At 41.5% G+C, this 20,707-nt stretch overlaps 1 protein-coding gene across 1 annotated transcript; it reads left to right on the top strand.

The window, feature by feature from the left end:
- The first annotated feature begins 230 nt into the window (after nucleotides 1–230).
- Nucleotides 231–7,435, top strand: LOC139406751 (aquaporin-4-like). The gene is made up of 5 exons (XM_071149747.1): nucleotides 231–313; nucleotides 1,092–1,572; nucleotides 2,068–2,232; nucleotides 4,964–5,044; nucleotides 6,942–7,435. The coding sequence occupies exons 1-5, from the start codon at nucleotides 231–233 to the stop codon at nucleotides 7,212–7,214; spliced, it is 1,083 nt and encodes a 360-aa protein (XP_071005848.1). The 3' UTR covers nucleotides 7,215–7,435.
- Nucleotides 7,436–20,707: the final 13,272 nt, after the last annotated feature.

The following is a 20,707-nucleotide window of genomic DNA, read 5'->3' as shown; positions in this document are numbered from 1 at the left end:
CCACTGCCTTCAAGGTCGCTTCCAAACTTCCAAACTCACTCACACGCACTTCTCCACAGCTCCAGACACACCATTCCCATGTAAGTAGTTACAATGGAGTACAAGGACGGTTTTGATTACAATAGTTATGTCTCCGACTTGTGTATGTGGCAGGTGCATGTGCTTTGGAATGTTTAAGTTTTAGATTTACTTGTTTTTATATGTAGCTTAGGTTATAGTTCGTGGGTAATATGCCATCACAAATAGGCTTACATTTGAGTGGAGATTATACCCGCGTTAATATTTCAGAAAATGTAAGGAGTGAAAGTTGCCAGTAAGTTAGTCTTTCATGGCCTATACTATTGGTTGATTGATAGATTTTCCGTTAAGTTTGTTTGATAGGGTAACCTATTTATTCCTTGGTGATATGGATTTATTTTCAGCCTACCTGCATTATTAGTTATTCTCACCACATACATTAATATAAAATAATGTGTCCCTTTTGCAGCCTAATATATAACCTTGGTTATTTTTATAACGAAAATGACATTGTATTATTTAGTTGTTTTTTCTGTTGTGTTCTCTGTCCTGCCCATTTTGGTAGGCTTTGGTCTGCACCTCTCATTCTCATTCGGTGTGGGGGTTGTTTATCATCTCTGTTGTCCCATGTCTCTCTTCTGCCCCCTTGTTTCTCTCCCATCTTGTGCTTCCCGGAATGTTGAGTGTGCAGAGCGAGCCACTGAAAAATGGAACACATTTCCATAGGAATTACGCGCAAATTAGAGCTAGAATGGCAGAGGAACTCGAAAGACTTCATGATGGACAGCGATGATCTGTCTGTTCCCTATCCAAACTGAGCAGTGTAGCCTATATCAGCAGTGAGGGGATGTTGATGGATATTTTTAAGCTCCAAGTGAGTGAAGCAGGAGGGCACCTGATTTCTCCTTTCTCACACTGTTTTTGTTTCTCTCTCTCTCTCTCTCTCTCTCTCTCTCTCTCTCTCTCTCTCTCTCTCTCTCTCTCTCTCTCTCTCTCCCTCACTCTCTCATTATCTCCCTCACTCCTCTTCTTCTTCATCTCCCTCATCCTCTTTCCTCTCTCCCTCTCTGCAGGAGGTGTTGGTCCCGGTGTGTGATTCCTTTCTGTGCCGAACAGTGCCTACCCATCTCTTTTCCTTCCTGGCCTGCGTGTTGCGCTAGTGACAGGATCATGGCTGCCTTCAAGGGGATCTGGACGCAGGAGTTTTGGCGTTGCGTCGGGGCGGAGTTCCTGGCCATGATGATCTTCGTGCTCCTCAGCCTGGGTTCCACCATCAACTGGGCGGTTGAGGAGGAGCATCCACCCCACCCTGACCTGGTCCTCATCTCCCTTTGCTTCGGACTCAGTATCGCCACCCTGGTCCAGTGCTTCGGACACATCAGCGGTGCCCATATTAACCCTGCGGTGACCACTGCCATGGTGGTGACCCGGAGACTCAGCCTGGCAAAGGCTGTGTTTTACCTGCTGGCCCAATGTCTGGGGGCCGTGGTGGGGGCGGCTGTGCTCTACGGGGTTACTCCAGGCTCCGTCAGGGGCGAGATGGGCGTCACATCAGTAAGGAGGAGGATGGGGGAGACTGACTCTGGACTTTAAATGTCACTGAAATAGTTGTGTTAAGTGTAGAATGAATATAAGTTGAGTGTGTAGAGTCTTTTGTCTGACAGCCAATTCTGTTGACTTATTATAGGGTATATTAGCTGTTTTCATCATCATTGAAGAGAAACTACACACTTTGAAAAAAGGTGCTATATCTAGAACTTAAATATGTTATTTGGCTGGCCCCATAAACTAATCCAGTTGGCACAGACGTCAATTCAACGTCTATTTCACGTTGGTTCAACGTAGTTTCATTGAAATTACCTGGAAACAACGTTGATTTAACTAGTGTGTGCCCAGTGGGAATCCTTGAACCCTTTTTGGTTCCATGTAGAACCCTTTCCACGGAAAGTTTAGGAAATAGGGTGCCATTTGGGACCTTGTCCTCATGTCTTCTGTACGGGCCTTACATCCTCTCCTGTTGGCTAACCAAGGTCATGTGACTCTCCCCAGGTGAACACCAGTATCTCCGTGGGTCACGCTCTGGTGATAGAATTCTTCATCACCTTTGAGCTCGTCTTCACCGTGTTCGCCACCTGTGACTCCAAACGCAGCGACCTGAAGGGCTCGGCTGCCCTGGCCATCGGCGTCTCTGTCTGCATTGGACACCTGTTTGCTGTGAGTAGTACCTCAGGTAGCCAAAATAGTTAGCAACACTTCATCAGTCAACAAGGAACACTAACCCTAACACTACCCCTACCCCTAAACCTAACTCTAGCCCTGCCCTCAACCCTAACCTGTTTTCAGCCATAGCTAGGGTTGCAAAGGGAGGGTATATTACTGATAACATTTCAAGTTTACCTGTAAACTATCAGAATTTTGGTAGTTTTCAAGGTTTAGGGGAATTTTATCGCATGACATTTAGTGGCCATTTTTGGGTAGCTACTTCAGATTATCACAAGTGTCTATCTCTGCCCCTCTGTGTGGCCTTATTACATGTAAAATATATAAAATAATCAAGTATGATTAAAACATGTAATGACAAAGCTGTACATCATAAATATAAAACATCAACTTAATGAATACCATTCATGAGTGTTTCAGCTTGAAATATGTTATTACACACTATATATATTTTACAATGTCAATTTGTCTTTGTAGTAAATGTTTTGGCACAAAAACAGACAGTAGTTAGAGTGTTTTCTCATTAGGCTACATTTTAAATTGCATTTATTGTAATTTAGCAGACACTCTTATCCTGAGTGACTTAAAATTACTCAGCTATTAGCTATCAGCAAAGGCAGTGCTAGTAGGAAAAAGTCAAGTGTGAGTGTTAGTTCACGAACGGCAAGGGAGTTATTTGTATTTTTTTGCAGGGTGTGGGTGTTAGGCGGAGCAGCACAGGGGAACCCAAGAGCAGACTCAGACCAGAAAACAGGAATGAATGAACCAATATATTTATTGTAACAGGGAGAGATGAAGTGCAGATCCAGGGAAGTTCGGATGAGTTGTAGGAAACTAGATGTGGAGTCCTATATGAGTTTCTAGCTATTTTTGAAGCACATGTTGCGTCATAGAAACGAATATGTAACACTGTAAATTATAAAAGCGAAAAATGTTTATTGAAATTACAAAGTAATTTGTGGAATATTAGGTTTCTATATTGTTGTCACTAGTTACCACAGCCACAAATTAAAAATAGCTTTATTATGAAAATGCATGAAAACAAACGCTTTTTGGTCTTAATTTAAGGTTAGGGTTAGGTATACGGTTAGCAGTGTGGTTAAGGTTAGGGTTACATTGATGGTTAAATTTAACACCGGATCTTAAGAAGAGAAATAGTAGAAATAGGCAAGGTTTAGGTATAATTATGACTTTGTGGTTGTGGTAACTAGTGACGACCCCCTTTTTTTTAATCTCCTTTTCCTTTCTTTCTGTGCCCCCCAATGTTTAGATATATTGGTTAAAGTTACCAGGTTGTGAGCTAGCTAGCCAATGAGGTAACATGACTGAAGAAAGTATAAACAAATGGTTAACAACGTCGACGCGCGAGTAGTTTTAGAACAGACCGGGACATGGTTTTTTAACGTAAAATGTGATCCCTGCGATAGGAAGATAAAAATGTTACGCCAGTTTTGTGCCGAAAATCTCCCCCTGACAGAATTCTTCCCCCCTTCGCGTTCTTCATTGCTGTGACTTGCTTGCTAGTTGAGATTTCTGCCCTTCACTCTGTTGTCAGTTTAGCCTACATTTCACTGATCTTAGTAGCAGAAAGCATTTTTGTCTGCAGTTTTCGGTTTGGCTATTTGTTTCAAGTAGATGTGGCGCCCTGGGCGCCCGCACGGCTGGCCATGTTGCCCGTACCTAAATCCGCAACCGATTTTGTATTAGTCTATAAATAAATCTCTGCTAAAATTCGTCATCTCTTCCATGTCTTTTTCGACTAGCATTTTTGAAAGTGTAAGGATAATAATTCAGCCATAGTTGTTCTGAAATGTTTATTGCTTGCCAACATTTTACTCCCTCCTCTATGTTTAATATAACACACATACATGCATTATTTAATTTCGGTTGCCTAGCGAGTGCAGATTTGTTTGTGTGAAGGTTGAATCCTTACTACAGAGAAAACAGCTGACGTGAAGTGTGTTCTATATAAAGTATTTGATTCTGATGTGTGTCACAGAAAGTATTTGACTCTAGCTACAAAATTAAGGAAATTAGAGGGGGGGGGGGGGGATTCTGGCAGGGGGGGGGGTTCTGGCAGGGGGGGAGATTTTCGGCACAACACCTGTTAAATGGGTCAGATCTTTTGACCTTGATGGGCTAGAAGCAAGCCGTTTTCTCTGTAGTAAGGATTCAACTTTCACACAAACAAATATGCACTCGCTTGTTTCTCTAAAGCACTCGGAAACCACGGTACAGGGTAGCCTGATGATTACAATAATTATTATCTTGGTTATTTTTTCATTGTCCCAGTGCTCCCAAAATAAAACTTCTGGTCGCACATCAAAATATTTCGTCGCACTTTAGAGCCCTGCTATGGCGATTTCCTCTTGAACTATATGGTCTATCCATCCACTAGAAACTCATGGACAATATGGACACAGATATAAAACCGGAATACTACTGTATATATGAAAACATTTGTGAATAACACAAGTTGTTCAAGTATAAATTCTGAAAGTTACCATAGATTACCAGTTAACTACCAAAATTACTGAATGTTCCATTGCAACCCTAGCCATAGCCAGTGTAGGAGTCTGGTCATCCTATATCCATGATGGGTTGCCAAACTGGCCATGTTGCTACATGGGGCCAAATTAACCAGGGAAACTACACTACACAAGTCCTCGGGTTGGAATGTCTCAATTAGGGTATTTGTGTAAGATCTCTATACTCTTCTGTTTAGATCCCCTTCACTGGTGCCAGTATGAACCCTGCTCGATCATTTGGACCTGCCATGGTCACCTGGAGCTGGGAGAACCACTGGGTGAGAGAGAACAAATGATACACAATGCACATACAACCATATACAAACTACACACAATAATATACAACCACGTGCAGTCACTCAAACAAAACCAAAAACATCCTGTCTCAGAACTTAACTCATATACAGTATATCACAAAAGTGAGTACACCCCTCACAATTTTGTAAATATTTGAGTATATCTTTTCATGTGACAACACTGAAGAAATGACGCTTTGATACAATGTAAAGTAGTGAGTGTACAGCTTGTATAACAGTGAAAATTTGCTGTCCCCTCAAAATAACTCAACACACAGCCATTAATGTCTAAATCGCTGGCAACAAAAGTGAGTACACCCCTAAGTGAAAATGTACAAATTGCACCCAAAGTGTCAATATTTTGGGTGGCCACCATCATTTTCCAGCACTGCCTTAACCCTCTTGGGCATGGAGTTCACCAGAGCTTCACAGGTTGCCACTGGAGTCCTCTTCCACTCCTCCATGACGACATCACGGAGCTGGTAGATGTTAGAGACCTTGCACTCCTCCACCTTCCGTTTGAGGATGCCCCACAGATGCTCAATAGGGTTTAGGTCTGGAGACATGCTTGGCCAGTCCATCACCTTTACCCTCAGCTTCTTTAGCAAGGTAGTGGTCGTCTTGGAGGTGTGTTTGGGGTCGTTATCATGTTGGAATACTGCCCTGCGGCCCAGTCTCCGAAGGGAGGGGATCATGCTCTGCTTGAGTATGTCACAGTACATGTTGGCATTCATGGTTCCCTCAATGAACTGTAGCTCCCCAGTGCCGGCAGCACTCATACAGCCCCAGACCATGACACTCCCACCACCATGCTTGACTGTAGGCAAGACACACTTGTCTTTGTACTCCTCACCTGGTTGCCGTCACACACGCTTGACACCATCTGAACCAAATAAGTTTATCTTGGTCTCATCAGACCACGGGACATGGTTTCAGTAATCCATGTCCCTAGTCTGCTTGTCTTCAGCAAACTGTTTGCGGGCTTTCTTGTGCATCATCTTTAGAAGAGGCTTCCTTCTGGGACGACAGCCATGCAGACCAATTTGATGCAGTGTACAGCATATGGTCTGAGCACTGACAGGCTGACCCCCCACCCCTTCAACCTCTGCAGCAATGCTGGCAGCACTCATACATCTATTTCCCAAAGACAACCTCTGGATATGACGCTGAGCATGTGCACTCAACTTCTTTGGTCGACCATGGCGAGGCCTGTTCTGAATGGAACCTGTCCAGTTAAACCGCTGTATGGTCTTGGCCACCGTGCTGCAGCTCAGTTTCAGGGTCTTGGCAATCTTCTTATAGCCCAGGCCATCTTTGTGTAGAGCAACAATTATTTTTTTCAGATCCTCAGAGAGTTCTTTGCCATGAGGTGCCATCTTGAACTTCCAGTGACCAGTCAGTATGAGGGAGTGTGAGAGCGATGACACCAAATTTAACACACCTGCTCCCCATTCACACCTGAGACCTTGTAACACTAACGAGTCACATGACACCGGGGAGGGAAAATGGCCAATTGGGCCCAATTTGGACATTTCCACTTAGGGGTGTACTCACTTTTGTTGCCAGCGGTTTAGACATTAATGCTGTGTGTTGAGTAATTTCGAGGGGACAGCAAATTTACACTGTTATACAAGCTGTACACTCACTACTTTACATTGTAGCAAAGTGTCATTTCTTCAGTGTTGTCACATGAAAAGATATACTCAAATATTTACAAAAATGTGAGGGGTGTACTCACTTTTGTGATATACTGTACATCATATACATCAAACACACTGCTATGCTCTCATACTGATGCACCCATAGACACATACACCGACACATACATACCCACACGGGTAAATACAGTATACTAATAGTTCTCCCTCTCTCATCTCAGGTGTACTGGGTAGGCCCAGTGCTGGGCGGTGTGACAGCCGCAACTCTGTATGAGTACTTGTTCTGTCCCGACCCTGAGCTGAAGAGACGTTATACTGAGGTCCTTTCCAAGACTGGCTTCACCTCCACCAAATATCGAGAGGTCCAGAGCAGCTTAAGGGTAGACCGTGACCAACTGGCCAAAGAACACCCCTTCACCGTGATGGATGTGGAGAGAGCTGAACAGAAGGAGAGGGAGAGGGAGACGTCAGAGGAGGTGCTCTCCTCTGTATGACTAGTGAGGTGCACTGGGAGAGAAGACCAGACCACTGTACAGTCCCTTAACCCATACCCTCCCCTCAAAGAGACTGACCTCTTATAGAGACTGATCTCTGCTGGACATCTCTAATACTGACCGACCTAAAGAATTTCTCTTATGACTGACTTGACATCTTATGGAGACTGACTTGCTACGCAAACTGACAGTCAAAGACTGTAGACTGACTATAGACACAACACTAGACTTGCCTTCTGTAGAGATATAGACAGGCTTAACACATACAGCATACTTTGTATGTAGACACTTGCAATATAGACACAAACACAGACCAACCCCTAGATAACATACAGCAGCGGTCCTCCATTCTCAGTGTACGTGTTCAAATCTACACCCTTTCAACTGGGTGCTCCTCTCTTTCTCTTCTTATCCTTTATGGCCTGAATGATCTATATGAGATGTTTCTCCAATAGCTAAAATATATTGATTAACTAATTTATGAGTTTATATGTATGTAACAGTGTTGCTTTCATCCCTCGCCTCACCCCAACCTGGGCTTGAACCAGGGACTCTCTGAACACATTGACGACAGTCACCTAAGAAACATCACGATCTACAGTTGAAGTCAGAAGTATAACAAACACTTTGGATGGAGCCATTAGAACTCGTTTTTCAACCACTCCACTAATTTCTTGTTAACAAACTATAGTTTTGCCAAGTCGGTTATGACATCTACTTTGTACATGACACAAGTAATTTTTCCAACAATTGTTTACAGTCAGATTATTTAACTTATAATTCACTGTATCCCAATTTCAGTGGGTCAGAAGTTTACATACACTGAGTTGACTGTGCCTTTAAACAGCTTGGAAAATTCCAGAAAATGTTGTCATGGCTTTAGAAGCTTCTGATAGGCTAATTGACATAATTTGAGTCAATTGGAGGTGTACCTGTGGATGTTATTTCAAGGCCTACCTTCAAACTCAGTGCCTCTTTGCTTGACATCATGGGAAAATCAAAATAAATCAGCCAAGACCTCAGAAAAAAGATTGTAGACCTCCAGAAGACTGGTTCATCCTTGGGAGCAATTTCCAAAAGCCTGAAGGTACCACGTTCATCTGTACAAACAATAGTACGCAAGTATAAACACCATGGGACCACACAGCCGTCATATCGCTCAGGAACGAGACGCGCTCTGTCTCCTAGAGATTAACGTACTTTGGTGCAAAAAGTGCAAATCAATCACAGAACAACAGCAAAGGACCTTGTGAAGATGCTGGAGGAAAGAGGTACAAAAGTATCTTCATCCACAGTAAAAATGAGTCCTATATCGACATAACCTTGGGGACAAAGATTGTACATTTTGGAGAAATGTCCTCTGGTCTGATGAAACAAAAATAGAACTGTTTGGCAATAATGGCCAAAGAACACCACCCCAACTGTGAAACACGGTGGCAACATCATGTTGCAGGAGGGACTGGTGCACTTCACAAAATAGATGTCATCATGAGGTGGGAAAATTATGTGGATATATTGAAACAACATCTCAAGACATCAGTCAGGACAATGACCCCAAGCATACTTCTAAAGTTGTGGCAAAATGGCCTAAGGACAATAAAGTCAAGGTATTGGAGTGGCCATCACAAAGCCCTGACCTCACTCCAATAGATCATTTGTGGGTAGAACTGAAAAAGCCTGTGTGAGTAAGGAGGCCTACAAACCTGACTCAGTTACACCAGCTCTGCCATGAGGAATGGGCCAAAATTCACCCAACTTATTGTGGGAAGCTTGTGGAATGCTACCCGAAACGTTTGACCCAAGTTAAACAATTTAAAGGTAATGCTACCAAATACTAATTGAGTGTATGTAAACTTCTTACCCACTGGAAATGTGATGAAAGAAATAAACGCTGAAATAAATCATTCTCTCTACTATTATTCTGACATTTCACATTCTTAAACACTTCTTAGGGCTGCAGTCCCGTTAACGGGATCGATATGACAACAGCCAGTGAAAGTGCAGGGCGCCAAATTCAAAACAACAGAAATCTCATAAATAAAATTCCTCAAACATACATGTATCTTATACCGTTTTAAAGGTAATCTTGTTGTTAATCCCACCACAGTGTCCGATTTCAAATAGGCTTTACATCGAAATCACCACAAACGATTGTTAGGTCACCACCAACTCACAGAAAAATTCTGCCATTTTTCCAGCCAAAGAGAGGAGTCACAAAAAGCACAAATAGAGATAAAATTAATCACTAACCTTTGATGATCTTCATCAGATGACACTCATAGGACTTTATGTTACATAATATGTTTTGTTTGATAAAGTTCATATTGATATTTAAAACATACTTTTACTTGGATTAAATGTCAGGAATTGTGAAAAACTGAGTTTAAATGTATTTGGCTAAGGTGTATGTAAACTTCCGACTTTAACTGTATCACTCCACAAAAGCCACAGTCCTTGCAGACCTTCAAGGTCTCAGAGCAAGTGATGTCATCGATTGAAATGCCACTAGCGTGCACCGCTAACTAGCTAGCCAATTCACACTGCTTACATGCGTGTATAAGGTGTGGCAGGGATGAACAATGTTCATGAATAAAGATTATTGGAGGTGGGTTGGACAGATTTATTCTACTTTTACTGTATTCATTTTTACTCTTTTACTGTCTCCCTTCCTTACAATTTTTGCTTTTGTTAATATGTCCTCCCCTCCTATCCCTCTCATATTTTGGGCTCGATTCAATCCGTGGCGCAAAGAGCTGAGCTACAGGGCATAGGAATTTAAAGGCAATTTTCCCACATTAGTAGAGACTGCATATCTGAGCTGGATCGGAAATTACCTTTAAATTGCAATCACGCTATAGCTTCAGCGATATGAAAAATTCAAGCCCTTAATCACAGACACACACACTTACATACACTCACAGACTGATCTTCCTTTGTTTAAGGTAAATCCTTTAATCTATAGAGTGATTGTATAAAAAGCAGATAATGTAGCTGTTTCATGTTGTTTTTCTACTGTTAATTTGTTGGACATATCTCTTGAATTGAATATCAATTGTCTCTCCCCTGAGCTGTGCTGCAGTATACTGAGGTACATCATAACTAATAAAGTTAAACTGATGGATTGGTTGATAAATTGATTGACTAATTGATTGGCTGATTTAGCAACATGATTTATTATTTTTTTCCATATCCCAGCACAATGGGATACAATGTTTTCCAAAACAAATCCCCTGCATGTTTGAGGCTAGAAATGGTTAAAATGTTGGGCCAGTAACCGAAAGGTTGCTGGATTAAACCCCGGAGCTGAGAATGTAAAAATCTGTTGTTCTGCCCCTGAGCAAGGCAGTTAACCCACAGTTCCCCGGGCGCCGAAGACGTGGATGTCAATTACGGCAGCCCCCCGCAGCTCTCTGATTCAGAGGGGTTGGGTTAAATGCAAAAGACACTTTTCAGTTGAATGCATTCAGTTGTACAAATGACTTGTATTCCGCTTTCCCCAAAGTTAAACTGGTGTACTTACCGCTGTCTAACAGCAGGGGGCACTAACAACCTCAGGAAAGGCTTGAGTGGGAAGTTTTAGTTTTTGGGAAAGCGCAAGCATGTACGTACAGTATGTGCGTGATATTCGTTTGTGAGCGCATAGGTATGTGCCCCTTAGCGAAAAACCACATGATTTCACATGTAGAAAAGCACATGGGATTTGAAGTGCTGAGCCATTAACCAAAAAGTGTGGATTTTTGTGTGACAACTAATTGAGGGACTTTGGTTAATTTATTTGAATTACGTTTATTATTATTTTATTTTTTGTGAACTCAATGCACACTTTGAACATTTTCTCTAGAGATAAAGCAGATCAAGCCAGAACTGTGCGATGTAGTAGGGAGATTTAGTTTCCGACAATAAGCTACAAAGTTCAGCGCAGAAAACATTGTAATTAACAACAATGACCATAATCCATTACACACCTACTTGTACGGTCTGTGTGTTTCTTATATGTGACAGGTTAGTGTGGGGCAGACACGGAGAGAGAAGAATGCATGATCTCTGGAGGGATAGAGAGCAGTCGTGAGGTATCTCTACCTGAAAATATTGATTGATAGTTGATATTCAGCAGTCATAAAAGTATACCTTATTTACTTTGAACAACTAATAAAATAGGGATTTTGTCAGGCAGCATAGGAAGTAGCTCTATATAGATGAAATGATGACTTTGAATTAAATAATAGTAATCAAATAAAACAAATGTAATATACACAACTTAAGTATTTTAATTAAAGCAAAGTCATGTGAATAAATTATGGTTAAAGACTGATAAGCAGTAATGGGCAGTCACTACCATCATGTGACTTCTTTTCATGGTTTTATTCTGTGTTGTTATAGCATTCAATCTGCATAATGCATAGTGCATTTTATTTTGTTGTGTTGCTTTTTTAACTTTAGCTTATTTAGTAAATATTTTCTTAACTCTGTTTTCTCACAACTGCATTGTTGGTTAATAAGGGCTTGTAAGTAAGTATTTCACAGTAAGGTTTTTGTATTCGGCGTCTGTGATAAATACAATTTGATTTGATTTCATGTAAAATATATATATATCATAATTGAAAACTAAAATGGAAAAAAAAAGTAACGTTTTTATAATGAAACCGAAACGGAACTGACCTTAAAAATAATTAATCATCCAGGACTTTTGAACTCACAATTTCTTGGTTCACAGTATTACAATCTTTCTGCTACACCACCACACCTGTGCTAAGAACCAATTCCACCTGTATTTTTACACTTACACAGTGAATCTCAGCTTTGTTAAAAAATATACTCATATCATAGTGATTCAGGAGTAACATTACAACAGAATAATATATGCCTCACCAACATTCGACAACTATACAGAAAACCCTCAAATTGCTGAACTAAGTCAATTAAATCAATAGTAAGAGAATAGTCAGATTAACTGGTGAGGAAAATAGCAGTGGAGATGGCTCTCTTTCGCTGAGTGCAGAGATGTATTATAGGTAATGAATGTGTGTAAGAACACCAGAATGTGTGGCGCAGCAGAAAGATTAATGCAACTCCAATCCAGAGTTTGTGAGTTCAAACCACAGGTGGCTTATACTTATGCTGAACTGTGTACCGCTAACTTTAAAACCACCATTTCATTAAGGTCTCAGCACTGCCACCAGATCCTTACCAAAAACATATACAGTGGGGCAAAAAAGTATTTAGGCAGCCACCAATTGTGCAAGTTCTCCCACTTAAAAAGATGAGAGAGGCCTGTAATTGACGTCATAGGTACACTTCAACTATGACAGACAAAATGAGAAAAAAAAATTCAGAAAATCACATTGTAGGATTTTTAATGAATTTATTTGCAAATTATGGTCAGTGATTTGGTCATTTTGTATGACAGGAAAGTTAGCATTACAATGACCTGTATCACGTGCACTTATGCCAGGTATTCACAAGGCTGGAAAACTGACAATTTTCAAGCTTATTGTCTCAGTACAGAATTCAACAGAGCTAATTAATTGGGATGACATTACCTCTCATGGGAAACCAAAAAGAGCTAATTGCAAGGCGCCTCCAATAAGCCACACCTGCAATATTCTGAGAGGCTGCCACTGCTACAGTATGCTGCCAATTAGCAAGTAATGTTTATCAACAGAAGAGTCAGTTAAGGCACAGTAGGTTACTGGTGTGTGTTATTGTGAGTCTCACAATAATTTACTGACAACTTGTTGCCACTTAAATTACTGGAAAATGCACCATAACCTTTTTACAGAGCAGCTCATTAGAGACACTTGCTTTTACAAAGTTTGAGGACAGACAGTGTTGAAGAAGGTGCTCAATTTGCATCATCATAACCATTGTCATGACTCTCTCTCTTGGGTGAGGATCATAGGACCCAGATCAGCTTGGCACAGGGCAAACAGATAGCCCCCCAAATGATTAAGACAATTTGTGTATCGCTGGATTATCATTTTTCGGCTAGGGTTTGTGTGATTTACGAGGTCAGTGATGTTCAGAATGATACTGATATGAGGAAATGATTAATGGATGACTGGTATGACAACAATATATTCTGATATATTCTTGAATTAATTCGGGAAACGTTAACTCTTAAAACAACCTTTTTCCATGGTGCCCCAAGTTACTTATGAGTTAATTGTTACATGATTAATGTACTTATTTATTAGACCTTATCATGAGCCCACCTGTATTTTGCCCCCACCTAAATCATATGTGATCACATGTGAAAATAATGTGTTTTTTCTATAAGGGGTTAGAGCATGTCTTGTGTGTGTGTGTGTGTGTGTGTGTGTGTGTGTGTGTGTGTGTGTGTGTGTGTGTGTGTGTGTGTGTGTGTGTGTGTGTGTGTGTGTGTGTGTGTGTGTGTGTGTGTGTGTGTGCGTGTGTATAGTAGGCCATTCCCAGGAAAGTGCTTAGTAAACTGTGCTGTTGGTACAGTGAAGCCCATTTCTCCTCACAGAGCTGTGTTCTATCATGTGGCAATTTCTATTTATTAAATGTGTTTATATAATTGCTCTGTTTACATGAATTGGAGGGAGAAAAAACACATTCTTATTAAAAGTTAAATGACCAGAGAAGCAAGACACAGGCATACTGTAGTTGCACATAAATGCCACAAGGACTAGAGACAGGGACACACAGAACGGGCTATGCCAATACCTTGTTATTTTGCTGGCAATGGAGATGTTGGGAGTTGTTGTGTCTGAAATCATACAGCCTCCGTGTACAGTAAATGGAAGGCACCGGATGACAAGACTGAAGGAGAACGAAAGAGGGCAGGAAGATGGATGATTACCAAAAAATGTGAGATTAAAACTCACTTAGTTACAGACAAAACAAAACACTGAGCACACACACACACACACACACACACACACACACACACACACACACACACACACACACACATACACACACACACACACACAGACACACAAACAGCCATTGTAATTCCACTGAGGAAGTATACAATTTAAATATTAAAAGATGTCTGACTGACTGACTGACTGGTGTTTAATATTAACCACCATGGTGGATATCACAAGAGACCAATCAAAGGAGACATGCCTGAAGGGTGGCTCTGCCCACATGCCATCTGTCTCCCTGACTGTCTGTGGCACAATATTCAACACATCACCACAAGACTGCTATGATATCACAAAGTCAACACTATCCATTTGGTCAATAGGGACCATATCCTTCTGGGTGGGAAAAAACAGCAAGTGGACCACCTGCGGTACATCGTCGGCATGGTAACCTGTAGGGACGCAGAAGAGTGAACACTAGAGTGAACAAGGCAACCTCCAAAAGGACCAGGAGAGGATGCCAACTGGATATCCTAACTCTGGATGGATTCCAATAGTAATTACACATCACTTTTCAAGCCAGCATACTGTTACTTGCAGGTAGGGTTGAACAATTCTGGTAGAGTTCACAGGTTTTCCAGAAACCCCATTTGGAAGATTCCAGGTAATGCTCCAATCAGAATTTTGGGAAAGTTGGCAGGATTAAGTAACTCTACTTGTAAGCCTGATGTGGCCTGTAAAGTGAGTTTCAGGCCACTGTATTAGAATTAAGCTAGTCCTCAGAACAAGGCCTTATGAGATATGTAATGTACTGACATAAAGGGTTTATTTATAATGATATTATTTACCAAGGAACTCACTTGGTGATGGCCAAAGGACTGAAAATGAATAAATTCAACAACCATATCTATATCACTTACAAACACAGTCATGAGTGGTAACTCTACAATTCAATCGAAAAGGCAAGGCACACTGGGAAATTATATTGGAGGCGTGGCGTACTGAAGGCATTACTCAACATTTTCAAGCTGATGCAACTCAAATATGGACCCCCTACAGCAGTGGTGACGCAAACTTATTCCATGGAGGGCCTAGTGTCTGCAGGTTTTTGGTTTGTCCTTTCAAATAAGACCTAGACAACCAAATAAGAAGCTATTTACAAATTAGTGACCTTAATTGATTAATTAAGTACAAGGGAGGAGTGAAAACCCACAGAGACTAAGCCCTCCGTGGAATGAGTTTGACACAAGTGCCCTACAGGGTCACAGTTACTCTATGGGTTTGAGTAATAACTACAAAATCACTTTAAGTAAACTGTATATCATGGGCAAAGGTTTTCCTCAAAAGTTTCGAGCCAGCATAATGTGCAAACATTGGGGTTCACAGTGCAGCTGCCCAAAGGGCAAACATGAGTCAGGTCAGCATCATCTATTCTCTATAGATACAGGTCAGCATACACAATAATGAAATTAGAGATGTTGATACATACATTATCCATTCCTTCCTGAATAGTCAACACAGTCTGACTCCTATCTCTTCCTCTTGATTGAGATGCACACTGTTGATTGGTCAAATAGTGTCCAAGAGGTCTCTTTTCTCTAATGTGCAGTAGGCCTACACATTTGCTCGTATCAAACGCTTTGGATAATACTTGCGGTTGACACAAGCTACAGTTTACATAACCACCGTCAGCAGTAGCTCTCCATCCATTAGAAGAAACCCACCTGCTGAGGGTCTCCGTCAAAACCACACAGCACGATTAACATCAAGGCCGAGATCCTTTTCATTCCTAGCCTCTCCCGCGACATGGAGAGCACTGGAGGCAAGCTAAAAAGCAGGAGAGCGAAAGAGACAGGACTCTATGGTCCGGAACCTATCCAAACAAACTCCTTGACTTTTTCCAGATGTTGTTACGTTACAGCTTTATTCTAAAACTGATTAAATGGATGTTTTTCATTCATCTATACACAATACCCCAAAATGACAAAACAAAAACAGGTTTTTATACATTATTTCAAATTTTAAATAAAACAAATACTGAAATATTCCATTTACTTAAGTATTCAGACCATTTACTCAGTACTTTGTTGAAGCACCTTTAGTAGTCTTCTTGGGTATGATGCTACAATATTGGCACACCTGTATTTGGGGAGTTTCTCCCATTCCTCTCTGCCGGTCCTCTCAAGCTCTGTCAGGTTGGATGGGGACTGTCGCTGCACAGATATTTTCAAGTCTCTCCAGAAATGTTCGATCGGGTTCATCTCCGGGCTCTGACTGGGCCACTCAAGGAAATTCAGAGACTTGTCCCGAATTCACTTCTGCATTGTTTTGGCTGTGTGGTTAGGGTTGTTGTCCTGTTGGAAGGTGAACCTTTGACCCCAGTCCATTCCTGAGCAATATGGAGCAGGTTTTCATCAAGGATCTCTCTGTACTTTGCTCCGTTCATCTTTCCCTCGATCCTGACTAGTCTCCCAGTCCCTGCTGCTGAAAAACATCCACAGAGCATGATGCTGCCAGTACCTTGCTTTACTGTAGGGACGGTGCCAGGTTTCCTCCAGATGTGATGCTTGGCATTCAGGCCAAAGAGTTCAATCTTTGTTTCATCAGATCAGAGAATCTTGTTTCTCATGGTCTGAGAGTACTTTTGGCAAACTCCAAGCGGGCTGTCATGTGCCTTTTACTGAGGAGTGGCTTCCGTCTGGCCACTCTACCATAAAGGACTGATTGGTGGAGTGCTGCAGAGATAGTTATCCCATCTCCACAGAGTAACTCTGGAGCTCTGTCAGAGTGACCAATCGGGTTCTTGGTCAACTCCCTGACTAAGGCCCTTCTCCCCTGATTGCTCAGTTTGGCCAGGCGGCCAGCTCTAGGAAGAGTATTGGTGGTTCCAAACTTCTTCCATTTAAGAATGATGGAGGCCACTGTGTTCTTGGGGACCTTCAATTCTGCAGAAATGTTTTGGTACCCTTCCCCAGATCTGTGCCTCGACACAATCCTGTCTCGGAGCTCTACGAATAATTCCTTTGACCTCATGGCTTGGTTTTTGCGCTGACATGCACCAAAACATTATATAGACAGGTGCCTGCCTTTCCAAATCATGCCCAATCAATTGAATTTACCACTGGTGGACTCCTATCAAGTTGTAGAAACATCTGAAGGATGATCAATGGAAACAGGATGCACCTGAGCTCAATTTCGAGCTTCATAGCAATGGTTCTGAATACTTATGTAAATAAGGTATTTCTGTTTTTTATTTTTAATACGTTTGCAAAAATTGGTAAAAAGCATGTTTTCATTTTGTCATTATGGGGTATTGTGTGTAGATTGTGAGGGAAAAATTAGGAATTAGGCTGAAACTCAATAAAATGTGGAAAAGGGAAGGGGTCTGAATACTTCCCGGATGCACTGTAATATAACTATTATTGTATTGGGTTGATTATTATGAAAGCTATAAATGGAAGCCAGTAATATTGATTTGATAGAAGTTGTTGTCTCTCTTGTGTGTGTGTACAGAGATTGGAGGAATAGCCTACATTTGTTTTCTGATCTTAGCCTGAGGGTCTAGCGGAGCCTCGGAGCGCCTGTTCACTGTATGTGGTTGTCTTCCCTCCCTCGCTAGCCTTTTCTCTCTGGCGCGCCGGGGAAGCAGCATATCGCCTGGATTCAGATCAGGAAGCCAAGGATTGATGTTGGATGTTTCAGGTAAGAACTGTCTGAGACTGGGTTAGTTTTTCATTTCCTCGTACAGGTTGTGGAGTTGGTTAGGCGAGCAGCGGTGTTTTACACATGTGCTAGGGTAGTGGACAAGAGCTACAATTTGCTGCCAAAATTATTCATCACTTGTGGTGAGGAAATTCTAAGCTCTGTAGCCTTGTTATGTGTCGCTGTCCATGGTCCTGCACATGTAGAGGGTGCTGATGGCTTGTCTAGGGTTGCTGTCCGGGTCAATTTTATGCTGAAATGACAGCTCCCTGGTGTGTCCCATGTGGGAATGCCTTATCATGGCACTACACTTTATTCAAAGGTAAAGTTAAATATGGAAATAGAATAATGACATTATTTTGTTGTTATACTGCAGTTGTATTGTTCCAGTTAGCATCTCATCATACTTTGTTTCATATTGTGTGTGTGTGTGTGTGTGTGTGTGTGTGTGTGTGTGTGTGTGTGTGTGTGTGTGTGTGTGTGTGTGTGTGTGTGTGTGTGTGTGTCAATTCAGGGAGTGATTTCAATTTTAAAAAATCTGAATTTATGTTTTTGGAAACAAATAACTTTTGACTTTTCCATTTATTGAGAAGTCACTGAAAATAAATGCCCAAATTAATGTTCAATTATTGAATTGTAATTTTAGTTTTCTCCTGAAATGATTGCCTTCAAATCAAAGCCAACCCTGGTGTGTGTGTAGGTGTTTGTGGTGTACGTGTGTATTTGTGGTTCCTTGCACTCGTGCATGTGTGCGTGCATGCACATTTGTGTGCTTGTGTGTAGAGGTAGTGGAGCAGACAATGTGTACTGTATAGGATATGCAGTCACCCCTGAGCCATCCAGTTGTTTGGCATGTCATTAATAATGGATCCTGGAACTCATTAAAGCTGAAGTGACAGCTTGCTATTTACACCGGCTGGCAGGGAGAGAAATATGCTTATAGATGCACATTCCGAAAACATTCTGTACTCCAGCTGTTTAGACCTCTTCAGGATAATGGCATGTTTCAGAAGGATAGAATACCAAATATATGATCAGAAAGTATATTTGATAGAGAGTGGGTAAGGCTTACTTCACATGTGGTTATTACACTGTTGTAAAGTCTTTGCACTATTAATGATTGTGCAGTTGTGTAGGTATTTTGTGTATTAATGTTCATTATAAATTTGGTGGGTCGAGCCCTGAATGCTGATTGGCTGAAGGTGGGGGTATATCAGACCGTATACCACTGGTATGACAAAACATTTATTTTTACTGCTCTAATTATGTTTGTAAACAGTTTATAATAGCAATAAGGCAACTTGGGTGTTTGTGGTATATGGCCAATATACCATGGTTAAGGGCTGTTTTTATCCACGACGCAACGTGGAGTGCCTGGATACAACCCTTAGCCGTGGTATATTGGCCATATACCGCATCGCCTCGCACCTTATTGCTTAATTATGTTGGGTATGTAAGGGATGGTGTCCTACTGGCTGTGTAATCTAGTCTTCGAAGTTTTCCCTTCATTCTTTGTTGTGACAAGTATTGCTTTAATAGACTTTGTATGTGTGCAAATAGTTTCCGAATTAGTGTGTATGTGTACCTGTTGTTTGATTTGGTTTATTTGTACATAGTGTTGCAGGTCTCTCCTATGGGACAGACAGATAAACAGAGTGTTTGTTCCTGATTGTGTTCTCGTTACAAACTACTACTGGGACGATTGGCTGTTTTAGACAATAATGAGTGTAATACCATTCCCAAACCAGACGTGTGCGTCAGTCTGCCGTTGTGCGGAAATAGATTTTGTCCCCCCACACCAATCGCATTCACGACACGCAGGTTGAAATATCAAAGCAAACTCTGAACCAATTATATTAATTTGGGGACAGGTCGAAAAGCATTAAACATTTATGGCAATTTAGCTAGCTAGCTTGCAGTTGCTAGCTAATTTGCCCTATTTAGCTAGCTAGCTTGCTATTGCTAGCTAATTTGTCCTGGGATATAAACATTGAGATGTTATTTTACCTGAAATACACAAGGTCCTCTACTCTGACAATTAATCCACACATAAAATGGTCAACCGAATTATGTCTAGTCATCTCTCCTACTTCCAGGCTTTTTCTTCTTTGGACTTTATATGGCGATTGGCAACTAACTTTCATAAAGGTTTATTACCACAACCAACCTCAGTTCATCTTTCAATCACCCACGTGGATATATCCAATGAGGAGATGGCACGTGGGTATATGCTTCTAAAAGCCAATGAGGAGATGGGAGAAGCAGGACTTGCATCGCGTTCGGCATCACAAATAGAAGCAACTTCTATTTTAGTGCCTGTTAACGCAGACGCTCGTTGGCGCGCACGAGCAGTGTGGGTGCTGTGACTGAATAACATGTATGTGTAAATTAATTTTGCAACGCTCGCACACACAACACGTCCGGTTTGGGCAGTGTGTAAAGGGCAGGTGTAGAGTGAGGGCTTTTTGTTTATAAGAGAGTGCACACACACACACACACACATATGCACACACCAAAGAAATTGATATGCTCACACACTCTTCTACACACCCACAAACATACCCCCACAAACTAACACATCTCTCTACTCTTTCATGCCAGCCCCAGGCTACGGGAGCAGGTCTAGCTAGCTATCACACCTTGGTGTTAATTTCCCAAGGTTTTTGACAAGGAGCCTCAGAGCGAGAGAGAGCCTTGTTCTTTGTGTAAGTGCTTTTTCTTCCACAGCTTCTCCCTATCTCTGCAGATTAGTCAGGGAGTAAATTACCTGCCTGCACACAAAAAAGCGCAATCCTACACACTTTGCTGCCACGCGGCGCATAGATCTTCTTTTGAAGAGCGGCCATGTTATTTCCTCAAACCCCGAAGGCTCTCCTGGCATGCAAATCATCATAAAATGAAATGTAAAACTCCATATTCCGGGGCCCTCTTCTTATCATCAACTGCACAAGCAGCATA

The sequence above is a fragment of the Oncorhynchus clarkii genome, chromosome 4 (assembly GCF_045791955.1).
Source record: "Oncorhynchus clarkii lewisi isolate Uvic-CL-2024 chromosome 4, UVic_Ocla_1.0, whole genome shotgun sequence".
NCBI lineage: Eukaryota > Metazoa > Chordata > Actinopteri > Salmoniformes > Salmonidae > Oncorhynchus > Oncorhynchus clarkii.
Note: the sequence above shows the minus strand (reverse complement) of the source record. Positions and strands in the feature narration are given on the sequence as shown.